The 14,090-nt window shown below is 38.3% G+C and overlaps 4 protein-coding genes across 4 annotated transcripts; 1 reads left to right on the top strand and 3 right to left on the bottom strand.

Annotated features, from left to right (window-relative positions):
• Nucleotides 1–1,137: 1,137 nt before the first annotated feature.
• On the top strand, nucleotides 1,138–3,828 carry SAPINGB_P001955 (uncharacterized protein; the record flags this gene model as incomplete). Its single annotated transcript, XM_031996675.1, has 1 exon — nucleotides 1,138–3,828. The coding sequence occupies one exon, from the start codon at nucleotides 1,138–1,140 to the stop codon at nucleotides 3,826–3,828; it is 2,691 nt and encodes an 896-aa protein (XP_031852566.1).
• A 184-nt stretch (nucleotides 3,829–4,012) lies between these two features.
• SAPINGB_P001954 (uncharacterized protein) lies at nucleotides 4,013–8,532 on the bottom strand (the record flags this gene model as incomplete). The annotated part of the gene is made up of 2 exons (XM_031996674.1): nucleotides 4,013–6,134; nucleotides 6,206–8,532. 2 exons carry the CDS (start codon nucleotides 8,530–8,532, stop codon nucleotides 4,013–4,015), a joined length of 4,449 nt encoding a protein of 1,482 aa, XP_031852565.1.
• A 782-nt stretch (nucleotides 8,533–9,314) lies between these two features.
• SAPINGB_P001953 (uncharacterized protein) lies at nucleotides 9,315–11,543 on the bottom strand (the record flags this gene model as incomplete). Its single annotated transcript, XM_031996673.1, has 2 exons — nucleotides 9,315–10,525; nucleotides 11,303–11,543. The coding sequence occupies 2 exons, from the start codon at nucleotides 11,541–11,543 to the stop codon at nucleotides 9,315–9,317; spliced, it is 1,452 nt and encodes a 483-aa protein (XP_031852564.1).
• Nucleotides 11,544–12,287: 744 nt separating this feature from the next.
• On the bottom strand, nucleotides 12,288–13,940 carry SAPINGB_P001952 (uncharacterized protein; the record flags this gene model as incomplete). The annotated part of the gene is made up of 1 exon (XM_031996672.1): nucleotides 12,288–13,940. One exon carries the CDS (start codon nucleotides 13,938–13,940, stop codon nucleotides 12,288–12,290), a length of 1,653 nt encoding a protein of 550 aa, XP_031852563.1.
• Nucleotides 13,941–14,090: the final 150 nt, after the last annotated feature.

The raw sequence follows: 14,090 nt of genomic DNA, 5'->3' as shown, positions 1-14,090 counted from the left end.
TTGTATATAATTGAGGAAAAAAAAATAGGCTGTCTTGAGAGCTTAAAGAATAAAGAAACAAGCGATTATTATAATTATTATCAAAAGAAACAATTGTTTATAAATATATCCCTTTAAGAATCCATTTAATAATAATAATTATTTTATTATCTGTTCTTTGATATGTTTCTCAATCAAACAACCCACCAAATGAATTTTTTTTTTTTTTTTGTTCTTCTCTCCACTTATTATTTATATGGAATGAATTATTTAGAATAATTATTTGGAAAAATTATTTAGAAAATAGAAAGACACTGTGCCATTTCCATCGATCAACAGCTTCTGTTGTTGCTAGCAGTATCCCCATACAGAAAAGCTTTGCCCATCACAAACGGCCTATTCTGGCCCTGTACTGACGGTTAACGTCCCACCAATTGTAGCAAAGAGGAAAAGAGAGAAAGAAAAAAAAAAAAGATTTCATTTAGTTTAAAGTATTTTAGATCTACTATAGATTATTGCTCTATAAATAATTCACCAATTGAACTTCAAATTTTTTTTTAGTCTAATTTAGACTCTTTTTTTTTTTTGTTTAAGTATAATACCAAAGAAATACATCTTTAAACGGTTGTTTCTATTATGGTTGCTGTCAAATCTTACCTAAATGAACTTGTTATCCGATCTTTGGTAAACAAATAGATTTGTTCACTGTGTGAATTGCCTTTCAAGCATGAATAATGCGTGCAAGGCACACAAAGATATGCATAAACTTGTTTTCATTTAAGTCAAAATGGTAACTGTATATTAGTCCCAATGTATTTAGTGGTAAAGTACCCTGACATTATTAAAAATAAAAATAAAAAGAAAAAGAAAAAAGATTCGAAAGATTTTCTTTATGAAAGCTAAATTATAAATGTATATTTTATTCTTTTTTTTTAAAAAAAATTAATTATAAATACACGTGACATTATTACATTAAAAAACGCACGTGACAAAATCTATTGTAACAAAAAAACTCATATTTCATCCACCCCGTGACGACGCCTAAAAAAATAACAATAAAAAAATAAAAGTCGCCAGCACTGCCATAAACAAAAGGACCCAGCCGCCCACAACTTTCCACCCAAATCTTCAACCTTCCAACCAAACAAACCCTCCAATATGAGCTCAGATTATTCAATTCCAGCCCATCTCGCACCTTCACCTTATACCGGTGCTGGAGGCTCTTCTACTGCTGCTTCTTCAAATATTCTCTCTGCTTCTTCTTCTTCTACTACTTCTCCTTCTTCTCCTGAACGCTCAAGACCACTTCCCACAAACCCATATTCTTCATCTTCTACCAGCAATGGTAACACCAACAGAATCAACAAAATCAACAATAACGACACCACTTTCCAAATCATTGATGAAGAAAAGAAATTCAACCCCCATCTATTAGAATACTTCCGCCAAGCTGCCATTGACAAATGTGGCCTTAATTATCACATTGTATCTGTCTTTGGATCCCAGTCTACAGGCAAATCAACTCTTCTCAATGCCCTCTTTGGTACCCGCTTTGACGTCATGAATGAAATTCAACGACAACAAACAACAAAGGGTATCTGGATGGCTGCAGCTACAAACATATCCTCTCAACCAATCTTCTCTTCTTCTTCCTCTCTCGCCTCTCCATCTTCTTCCTCTTCATCTCTTTCCTCATCTCCAAACTTATTAATAATGGACGTGGAGGGTACAGATGGTCGTGAGCGTGGTGAAGATCAAGACTTTGAACGCAAGTCTGCCCTCTTTGCCCTCGCCACTTCGGAAATCCTCATTGTCAACATGTGGGAAAATCAAGTCGGCCTTTACCAAGGTGCAAACATGGCCCTTCTCAAAACCGTCTTTGAAGTCAACCTAGCCCTTTTCAACGCTTCTGCAAAGGCTAGCCGATCTCTCATCCTCTTTGTCATTAGAGATCACATTGGTACCACTCCACTCGCAAACCTTCGTGCTACTGTCATCGCTGACCTCAAGAGAATTTGGGAATCTCTCTCAAAACCTCCTACTGCTGCTCACTCCTCTATTGAAGATTTTTTTGATCTCCAGTTTTGCGCTCTCCCACACAAAATCCTCATGGCTGAACAGTTTGCTGCTCAGACCGCTGCTCTCTCTCAACAATTCACTCAACCACAGGCCCCAGGATACCTCTTCAAACCAGAATACCACCGTGGCGTTCCTCTCGACGGCTGGCCAATGTACACGGAGCAGATTTGGGAACAAATTGAACAAAACAAGGACCTCGACTTGCCCACACAGCAAACCCTTGTTGCCCGCTTCCGCTGTGAGGAAATCGCCTCCCAAGCTTGGCAGCAGTTTGAGTCTGGTCTCTTAGAAGCCCAACACGAGTCAAATAACGCTCTCGGAGGTCCTGCAGTGGTGGAGGACTTTGGGGGTATTATCTCAAACATTCGCGGCGGTACCATGGAGCTCTACGATTCGCTGGCTTCACGTTACACAAAGGCTGTGTACATTGCAAAGCGTGAAGACCTTCAGTCTAAGATTGACACCCGTCTCAGCAACCTCTACAAGGCTCAGCTTATTGCTCTTCATAAAAATGCCGTTAATGTTTTCAAGTCTCTCATCAAGGCTGCCTCTTCTAAGCAGCACCATGCTTCCTCTATCCCCTTTATCGAAATCCTCCGCCGTGGTCGTACTACTGCTATCGAAGGCTTTGTTTCTGGAGCTCGCAAGTCATCTGTTGATGCTAGTGTTTTCACCTACAATGACGAGCTCGCTGCTCTTGAGCAGGAACTTGCTACCATTGAGGAATCTGCCAAAGCAACCGAAATTAAGCGCATCTCTAACGTTGCCCACAAAAAAATTACCAAATCTTTTGGCACCGATCTCGAATCATACTTTATCGAGCCCACTCAAGACACTTGGGACAAGGTTCTTGTTTACTTTAACAATACCGTAATGTTTGCCCTTTCTGCGGTTGCAAAGCGTCAACCAGACTCAGATACATATGACTTTGGTGTTGGCGGGAACGCTGAAGAAAATGCGCGTGGTGTGCGTGAAATTCGCCGTAGCGCTTGGATTGCTCTCGACCATCAACTCAAGCAAGTGACACGTGATGACAATGTGCTTTTCCGTCTGCGCGAGCGCTTTGAGGACCTCTTCAAATACGACTCGTCTGGCGTCCCCATTGTTTGGAAAGCTGGCGACAATATCGAAGGACCATACCTTTCAGCTCGCGATGATACCCTTAAACTGTTGCCCATATTTGCCACAGCTCGCCTGAAAAACGGCACTCTTGTTGTCCCTGATGTTGACTCAGACAAGGTGATTGATCTCACAGATGATGATGACAACCATCATAGTGGGAAATACGAGGATGATGACGACAGCTCTGCTCTTGATGCAGATACCTTCCCATACCGCATTTCATCTTCCAAAGAACAGGACCTTAGCAAGCGCTTCAAGAAACAAGCGGACGCTGCCTTTGTGGAGGCCAAGCGTTCCACAACCCAACTCGCAAAGCAAGTTCCTCTTTACATGATTGTTCTGCTTGTTGTTTTGGGTTGGAACGAGTTTATGGCAGTGCTGCGCAACCCTATTTTTTTCCTGCTGCTGCTGCTTGGAGGTGCCGGCCTTTACGTTACATACTCGCTCAACATGTGGGGACCTATTTTGAGTGTTACTAACGCCATGGTCGACCGTACTATCGAGGTTGGAAAGCAACGTCTGCGCGAGGTCTTGGAGATTCCCGAGGGATCTAACGTTGAGTTGCGTAGCCAACGACAACAACGAAGAAATGTCGAGGAGATTCCACTTCAGGAAATCAAAAGTTCAAATCGCACCGACGATGAGTAAATAGTTATTGCCCGTGGATAAACACAACTAATTGGGCTGGAGTATATATATATAAAAAAGGAAGAAAAACTACAATTAGTATACTGGATAGTAAATAATAATAATAATAACAACAAGAATGAAAAAAAAAGCAAAAAAAAAAAAAATAGACAAAAAAACGACGAAAAAAAAACCTTTTCTCCCGCTATCGGTTTCGGGAACCAACACCAAAAAGAAACAGCAACTCGTTGCGGTCCAGCCGCGACATTTTGCTAATCTCTCCCTCATCTAGAGCAGCATTGACTAAATCCTTCTTCTCCTTTTGGAGCGTCAAAATGCGGTCTTCAACTGTCTGCTTGATGTAGATGCGGTACACATATACGGTACGTGTTTGACCAAATCTATGTGCACGGTCCATGGCCTGATCCTCGATAAACGGGTTCCAAAATGGATCCATAATAACTACATGGCTTGCCGCAACCAAATTCAAACCAACGTTGCCAGCCTTGATACTCATCAGTAACACTTCATATTGATCCCCATGCATGAACTCATCAATCACCATTAGCCGCTGCTCCGTAGCCATAGATCCGTCATATCTTGCGTACCGTAGCCCAGGTAGATCATATCCAATACCCATCTCCACACAGTCCAAGGTTCCTAAAAAGTTCGAAAACACAAGAATCTTTTCTCCCGGATGCATCTTGCGAATCTGCGCAATCAGTGATAAACAGTGCTGTACCTTGGTCGACGCAACCCATCCTCGTGGGAATACCTTTTTCCAAAGCCGCGAAAACTCAACCGGTGGGCCAACCATAGGCCCAGACCTCGCATACTTGCTATTGGCGGCCAGACTTCGAGGTGGAAGCTGGGTATTTGTTTTTGTTTTGAAGTCACCTTCATGTGTATGAGAGTTTGCCTTTTTGTTAGCATCTGGGTCAGCCTTGAGTAAATTCTTTTTCTTATCCTCAGGAGGCCCTTCTTCTTCTGCAGAAGATGACTCTTGTGCTTCATTTCTCTCAGTTGGATACAAAAACGAGCGCCGACAATATTCAATTTGTGGCAGACCAAGTTTGTGCACATGTACCCATTGAAAAACAACAAGACCAAAACAGTTACGGCGTAACCATCGAGCCTGGCATCCGGATTGGGGACATGGACAAATATTGCTTGATGCGTTCGATAATGCATCAGCTTCAAAAACCTCCTGCAAACAGTCCAAGCATACAACATGCCCACATGGTGCAGCCATCACCATTTCTTCTTGATCAAGCACCTCAGTACACTTGGAACATGGGTAAAAATTTTGTTGCAAAACCCGTGCAACAACGCTGGGATTCAGGCGTCGTACAACAGCAACTGCCTTATCATCGACCAGCGATTCACTCATCTTCATCTTTTTCTCAAGATATGCCTTCTCCACAATTTTGACATGACAGCTAGCTTGTCTCAGGCGTAATAGCAGCACGAAGATCTGACTCATATTATTGCTAATAGCGTTTTGATCCATGAGATCAGTAACTGTTTTCCGCGCACTTTCTTCCAAAAATGAATAATACTCGCGCTCATCAGTGTCCATTTCAATGGATGAGACAATGATATTTTTAGGAGGTAGCTCTAAAATAGGTCGACCATTGATTTTGGTTGCCTTTGTACGTCGCAAAAGAACAGACTTGATAACGGCCTGTAACTTTTTAATGGCACCTGGGTCATAACTTCCACTATCACGCTGCAATTTCTTCCCAATTTCTTCCATAAATGTTTTGTAATCATCAAAAGGTTTAATGCGGACAAACCCCAAAAGACTTTGAAACTCAATCACGGTATTCTGCATGGGTGTACCACTTAAGCACCATCTATATTTAGCTTTAAGTGCTTTGCAAGCAACAGAGGTAATAGCTTTGCGATTCTTGATTGCATGAGCTTCGTCTAAAATAATACGATGCCAAATAGAAGAGTTTTGATAAAAGGGTGAATTACCCACTGGCAAATATAAATCATCATCTTCATCTTCATCTCGGAAATTTTTGTTCCAAAACGAGTTCATATATGGGGATTGTTTCTTTTTCTCTTTCTCTTTGCGAACAAAATGATTTTTGTGTTGATTCATAATTTTCCCATAAGATGTAATGACAACATCATATAGAGAAAGCTCTTCAAAAGATAACTTTTTTGAAGTGCCATGATAGACAAACACCTTGAGACGATATGCAGATTTGACGTGCTTTTTAATTTCAAATGCCCATTGATTCAAAACGGCAACTGGGGTAATAATCAAGTTTGTTTTGTATAAGGGATCTTTGGGTGGATTAGACACAATAAGGGATCTTAAAAAAGTTAGAATATTGTAATAATAAAAAAAAAATAATAATGAAAAAAAAAAAAAAATATCACTCACATCATTTCAAGAGTTTTACCTAAACCCATATCATCTGCCAGAATTCCACCATGGTGAGATGAATTTTCTTTTTCCAGCAACCATTTAAGAGCCAATTTCTGATGATCACGGAGTTTGGACTCTAACTTATCTATGCGGCCAATATTTTCTGGGATTTCCACAATTTCATTTTCAGGAGTAATACTGTGAATCAGGTTTTCAATTTCTTCTTTTGTGTTGGGTGATGCTTCAGCTTTCGGTGTTATGTTCGTACTATTATTAACTGGAAATAGGGTAGGGGAGGATGATGATGGTCCAGTGGTTGGTGATGATATATTTTTGGAATCCTTATTTTGCATATAATTATGGATATAAGATGCGAACTTTTTAGATATTTCTTCCTTAATATTGGCTTGTTGACCTTGTTGACCTTGTTGGTTCTGAATAAGACTTTGTTGCATAGATTGATATAAAGGTTGGTTTTGTAAATTGCTAAACAATTGAGGCCGTATTTGCTGTTGCTGTTGCTGTTGCTGATGTTGTTGTGAAGTTAATAATACTTGACTTTGTGGGTGTATTGCCCGTTGCAGAATCTGAGAATAATCAGCTTTAACTGGCCCTTTTGCTATAAACTGTTCCAAATTATCTTCCAAAATTTTAGCATCACGCTCAACAATTGCAACTTCTTTGCTAACTTTCTCAAGCTCTTCCTTGTAGTTTAAAGGCTTTACAAATGCCGCATTACGCCGAACAAAAAGTAACTTAACAGTAGAATGGTATTTATCACTAATGGCTTGGTAAGATACAAGTTGACCGGAAAGAAACCCCGTTTCTTCAGTAGTCTTTGACGCTTTAAGTTTTGGGAAAAGAGCTTTGATTTTTCTTTGGACTTTAACAGTACGAGCTTGAAATGCGTTAATGCGATCGCACTCAAGTTGTATCAGCGCTCGAGCATCGCTCTGTTGATTGATTGTGAGTTTGGGATATATTTCACGCCAAAATTGTGATGAAGATTGATCAGCATTGTAATTTCGAATAGCAGTAGCTTGTGCGTGAGCGGCTGCAATGTTTGCAATATATTCTCCAGTAATCATAGGGGTAACAACTTGTGGATTATAGTGTTGCTCGAGTTTGGGCTTTTTAGAAGGTTGAGATTCTGTAAAAGGTTTTGAATGATGTATTTTTGTCCCCAAGTAAATTGGTTCTGGAGTGGGAGATACATAATTAGTGTGTTGAGGATTTTGCTGAATGAAAGGGCGTGAAGTTTCTTGAAAGCCGGAGGACGGTGGCAAAGAGGATGACTGTGGATTGGGCTTGTTATTAATGGGCGGTTCATCTTCATCGTCACTAATCTCTATAATTTCAATGGATGAATCATCTTCTAATTCGTTTGGAGACTCTGTAACAGATCTTTCTTCAGTCTCTTGATCTTCCTCGTCTTCTGGATCACTTTTTCCGTCGTTATATATGTCATTATCAAGTTTTTTATAGTCTTCAGCTTCATCGTCATACTCTTTGTAGGATATGTCATATTCATTTCTATCATAATCATGTTTATTATAACCTTCATATTCATCATCATCTTCATATTCATCTTCATCTTCATCTTCATCCTCGTCCTCATTTTCATTTTCATTTTCATTTTCATTTTCATCTTCATCTTCATCTTCATCATCATCATCATCTTCAATTTCAGTTTCATCCTTCTTATCTTTATGTTGATCTGAACGGTTAGTACTATTGTAAACATTATCACCAAACTTAACATTGGCATAACTTGTTTGGTATCTGGTTTCTTTTTCCTTTTCCTTTTCTTTTTCTTTTTCTTTTTCTATTTCTTTTTCCTTTTCCTTTTCTTTTTCATCTTCGCTATCACTATCGCTAATGACAAAAATCTCAGCATCTGCAGGGATAACTGCCTTTGGTCTAACATTTTTCCTAGAAGGGTTTATTCTTGGAAGTTCCTTTCCCCCATGATTCTGCATATTTCGGCTCTTTGTTTTAGATGGATACACAGAAAGAGATCGTTTTTGAAGACCTTCTTCTTGTCTCTTTTTAAATGCTTCCGCCAGTTTTTCGCCAAATGATTGTCCACCACGCAAACTCCCAATACGGGCTGGTATTGTGGATTTTAAACTCTGATGTAATGATGAGGATGATTTTGATGGCCTAGATTGTCTCCAAGGAGGAATCTCCACTAGGCTATCAGATCTCGCAGAAAAAAACTCGGTTCCTTCATGAGTGGCGCTAGACGTAGAGCTAAGCAAAGTATCATTTCGTTCCGCCATTTTGCCAGATCTAGAAGAGGTCGCGGGGTCGCTTCGCTTTTGCGACCCGTTGCGTAACATGATTTAAAAGAATGGAATATGAAAATTTTCAAGTGTTTTTTTAGACTTAAAGTTTTTTTTTTTTTGGGTATGTCTTATAAATGTAATAGTTTTAAGATATTTCTCTTTATTATTTTCACTATACTACCTTTATGAAGTCTAGGGTTTCTTCTATAAGGCTACTGCTATATAGCTTTTAAATAGACGATTGACTATCTTGGGGGCGAGAATTTTTTTTTTTTTTTTTTTGAATTTTTCAAATTTGTATGTAAATAAACAATTTGGTTGGGTGAATTAAAAAAAAAAAAAATGCTGTCAAAAGTTTCGTGTGCTTATCACATAGTTTAAGCCCTAACCCTAACTTGATTACATATTTGCCGCATTACCTAAACAATGACAAATGATTTCCACCTCGGTTTAAATTGGTCCAAGCCATCATCACCATACAATAATCATGAGATCAAAAATTCAGATTTCATATGTAAGAACGTTGTTGTCAAGTCCAAAGAAAAAAAAAAATATGTAAATTTTTAAAAGATACATTCTTAATTAAATAATACAGAATACAGTTGAATGATTAAGAAAAAAAATTACAATGTTGAAACCAAAACAATAAAAAAAAATAATAAACAGCAGTACAAACTTGTATATAACAGTAATAGTAGTAGTGATAGTAGTAATAAAGGAAAGAGTGTCTGGAACGTAATAATGATGAGATAAAGTGTTCCTAGGTCATTAATAATAGTCAAAGGCCGGGTATGTATATATATCATTCGTCATCGTCATTATAATACTTTTAGAAATCAACTGTGCTTATTCAGATACCGTTTCTTCCACTCCCAGTACTCCGCCAATCGTTCATTGGCATAGTTAGCATAGTCAAACTCAATATCACTAATGGTGGACTGAATAGAGGACCAAATACCCCAGTAGAACCCAGGCATGCCCCACCAGGTCAGCACCTGCTTGACCAGAGTGTCCACTTCCGAGATATCTTCGGAAGAACTTGAGAAGTATGAAAGGTAATCGCGAGCCCAGGTGCGCAGCACAGGGTTGGTTTCTTCAGGAACAGGAATCAATTCCTTTTTGCAATCAAATCCCTGCCACTCCATAAAGTGGTTAGCAATATCAAACGCCCGGGGGGAGTTCATTGCATATTCGTAGTCAATAAATGATACATCCAAGTCTGAAATGTCGTTTTGGTTGTCGCTTGTTGTTTTCTTGCGAGGTTCCCAGTCTGTAGGAACAATGACATTTCCCGCAAGTAAGTCACAGTGAGCAACAACCATAGGGCCACCCATTTGGCCAATTTCTTGTTTAATCCATTGGAGCTCTTTATTCATTTCTTCCTTGGTGTGTGTCTTGATGACATTTTCAGGCATGGCTGCAATCCAGCCGTCAAGCAGTTCCCAAAAGGAGCGCACAAAAGACTTTCCAGGGCCCTTGAGCAATGCAATGTGATTGTCAATAGCCTTTGCGTCAAGCAGATCATGCCACTCAGCTAATCTTCGCGCAATAGCAACGGCCACATCATCATCGCTAAGCAGGGTGTAGTGCACAGCACGACCCGGCAAATATGCATAGACAAGCCCGTTGCCAAAGCGTGCATAAAGCTGGGGGGCCAGGTTTTTAGAGTGAAGGTGTTGGTGAGTCGCAAACTCTCTGTCGCGATCAATAATGGTGTCGGTACCGTTTCCGTAGGCTCGGACCAAAAAAACAAACTCTTGGGGTCTGGTTAACGTGTCCTCATCGTCCACGACTGTAGAGGCTGTAGATGCAGCGTAGGAAGATGTGGCTGTGTTGGTAGAGTTGGTATCATCGTCAGCTGTCGTAGTTGAATTATTCAAAGGAACGGGTGCAGGAGCTGATGGGACATATGTCGGGTAGTGAAAGTAAGTCGCTTGGAAAAGAACGTTGGTGATGCCTCCTGTGAGTCTTTTAACAACCACCTTGTCAGTAGACTGAACGGTAGCGGCCTTGGCAGTAATAACACTATTATTTTGTTGGGATGGGTCTGTAACAAACAAACAAAAAAAACAAACAAAAAAATAAACATAAATAAGAAGGCAAGACACATGCAAGTATATATTGATGTTTCTGTCTCAAAATATTTCTTCGCTATGGTAGATGGATCGATTCATATGCACAAAATAAGGCAGATAAAAGTCAGCAGACGTTGTTGTGATAATATTGTTGTAGATGTTATGATGTGCACAAGACTCTCTTAATTTGTGTCCAACAATATCCACCATAAGCGAGGAAAGAGACAGAAAAAAAAAACAAACTTGCATGTGAAAAATGCCAAAAAAAAAAAAAAAATTTTTTTTTAAAGAAAGGTTAGTTAGTTAACCAGTTTAAGTTGTTTTGAAGTGTAATAATAATAATAATAATAATAATAATAATAATAATAATAATAATAATAATAATAATAATAATAATAATAATAATAATAATAATAATAATAATAATAATAATAATAATAATAATAATAATAATAATAATAATAATAATAATAATAATAATAATAATAATAATAATAATAATAATAATAATAATAATAATAATAATAATAATAATAATAATAATAATAATAATAATAATAATAATAATAATAATAATAATAATAATAATAATAATAATAATAATAATAATAATAATAATAATAATAATAATAATAATAATAATAATAATAATAATAATAATAATAATAATAATAATAATAATAATAATAATAATAATAAAAAGGATGCTCTAAATTGAAATTAGAGTAAAGAGTATCAAATTAACTCACCTTGATCAGCAGCATCAGAGGCCAAGTCGATAAACACAGGAACATGAGCCCAAGCGGGGAAAACTCTGTGTATCAGAGGCCGGACAGACTGGTAGTCAGAGAGGTTGATGAAGACATCGTTGCAAATGATGGGCGCAGCGGTATCGTCGACGGCAGCCGCAGTGGCTGGGACGGAGAAGGCTGAGGAAATGTTAGTGGCAGATGATGTTGTTGTTGTAGCTGTAGTTGAAGTTGCGTTCATATTAGCTGAGGAGGAGGAAGAAGAAGAAGATTTTGATGTGATTAAGCTCTGAGGGGTTTGTTCATGCCACTCCACTGTCATTGTAAGACCAAATAAAATAATAAAAAAAAAAAAAGGGAGAGTAGTAGTAAGAAACTTAAAGATAAGAAATATATAAAGATATTAAATGAAAAGAATAAGAATGGTTTAAAGATATGAAAGTACAGATAAATCCAAACGAAGGATATGAAAAAAAAAAAAAAAAAAAAAGGGGACCAACAGTTAGATTGAATGGTTTTAAAGATGGTTTGGTGTGTGGGATGGTCAGAGAAAAAAAAGAAAAAGATATGGCCGCCCGAAGCTGCTCTTATGGTGTTGGTGTTGGTGGTGGTGGTGGTGGTAGTTGTGAGTACTAAGAGAGAAAGGGGAAGAAAAAAAAAAAATTAAAATAAAAAAAGAACAAATGGCTTTAAATTTTTTTTTTTTAGCCAACAGATAACATGCAACTCACGTGAGCACTTTCCATATGTGAGCGCAATATCCTCGGCCTCAACGCACACAAGGTTAATACATAAATATAAATATAAATATAAATATCTGCATCATATTTACAATAACAACTTGGAGTATATTCAAATGCAAAAATTTTTTTTTTTTTTTTAAATCAAAAAATCAAAACAAAACTTTGGATTTTATTTAACAGAAATACATTAAAAAATATATATAAAAAAAACACACATATAAATAATTTACTTTTGTAAAGCATTAAGCAATCCAGAACCACACCTTCTCAATAAAGTTGCGTGGTTCACGTTCTGGATACATGGCCTCAGTGCGCTCGGCCTCATCAAGACCAGAAATCAAATCCACCTTTTCCAAGGGAATAAATAATTGCCAATTCTTGGTCCAAATCTTGTGACCAATATATAAAATAACAAATAATGGTAAAGTAATGTAAGCAGCAACGAAATCTGAAGCATTAAAAGATCCACCAACAAAAACGTTAAAACCATTGCTAATGGCAAGAATAAAGACAAAAACAAAAGTAATGTAGGAAGTGTACGGTTGCCAAGGAGTCTTGTAAGGTCTAGTGTCATCAATACCTTGGTATTGAAGAGCCTTGCGCCAGCGAATATAGGCAGCCAGCACCGCAAGCCACGCAAGGAAACCAGAAACAGTAGAAAGATTGGTAAACCAGGTAAACACATTAGAAGAGGAAGAAGAAACATTCAAAAAAGCAAGCAATGCAATGGCTGCGGTACAGGCAACAGCAACAATGGGGACACCCCAAGGAGTACAGTAACCCAAGATGCGAGGAGCCTGACCGCTAACGGCAAGCGAATAGAGCGTTCTAGAACCAGCAAACAAAAATGAATTACCAGAAGACCAAGCTGAGGTCAAAATAACAGCATTGACAATGTGATTCAAAACGTGAATGCCGGCATTCTGAATACCAATGACAAAGGGAGAAGCAGAAGCATTGCCAGAACCATTAAGCAAATGATCATTATGAGAGGAAACAATAGTACCAATAACAAGGGAACCAAAGATATAAAAGAAAAGCAATCTGTAAATAAATCTACTAGTGGCCTTAGGGACATTACGACGAGGTGCTTCAGTTTCTCCTGCGGCAATGGTAATAAGCTCGGGAGACATAATGAAAGAGAATCCCGAGCGGATAATGGCGTTCCAAAATCCACAAAAGCGACCAGAAGGACCAGTAACAATGTACTCCTTAAAGGCATCACCATTCTTCCAATATCTAAATCCAAGACGATCGTGAGTGGGCGCACCACCAAAGAAAATAACAATGCCAAGAATAATTAACCCACAAATGGCAATAATCTTGATGGATGCAAACCAAAACTCCGTCTCACCAAAAAGCTTAACAAAAGTGACATTTAATAAAACAATAACAACCCAAATAATGGCAATCCAAACTGCAGTAGGTACTTTATCAGTCCAGTATTCAATAACAATAGCGGCAGCAGTAATTTCAGAGGGGACGAGAAATGCATAAGAGTACCAATAGTTCCAGCCTGTGGCAAATGCAGTAGAAGGGTCAGAAAATCTATGGACATACATGGTGGGTGAAGCACCATGAATGGGCAGATAAGTTGTCATTTCACCGAGAGCATTCATAACTGACCAAATAACAAAAGACATAATACAGTAAGCAACAAAAAGAGAACCGGGGCCAGAACGCGACAAAATAGTACCAGAACCAACAAAGAGACCTGTACCAATACAGCCACCAAGGGCAATCAGTTGTACGTGCCGCGACTTCAGACCACGTCGAGTTTCGCCATGGCCTGTGCCGTTTTGCATGCTGTCATATTCAGGTTCTTCACCCGTCATAGGATATGGAATATCCGTCACCATAGGAGTCGGAGTTTTCTCATCGATTTCATACGACATTGTTGAAAAAAGTTGATGATGATGATGATGATAGTGTTGTTGTTGTTGTTGTTGTTGTTGTTGTTATGGATGAGAATGTGTAGATAACTTATTTATATATATATATGGATCAAGGCTAATGTCGGATATCAAAGGGTAGCGAAGAACAAC

Source organism: Magnusiomyces paraingens (assembly GCF_902498895.1).
Source record: "Magnusiomyces paraingens strain CBS 517.90 genome assembly, contig: contig2, whole genome shotgun sequence".
Lineage (NCBI taxonomy): Eukaryota > Fungi > Ascomycota > Dipodascomycetes > Dipodascales > Dipodascaceae > Magnusiomyces > Magnusiomyces paraingens.
The sequence above is the reverse complement of the archived record's forward strand: the minus strand, read 5'-3'. Positions and strand labels throughout refer to the sequence as shown.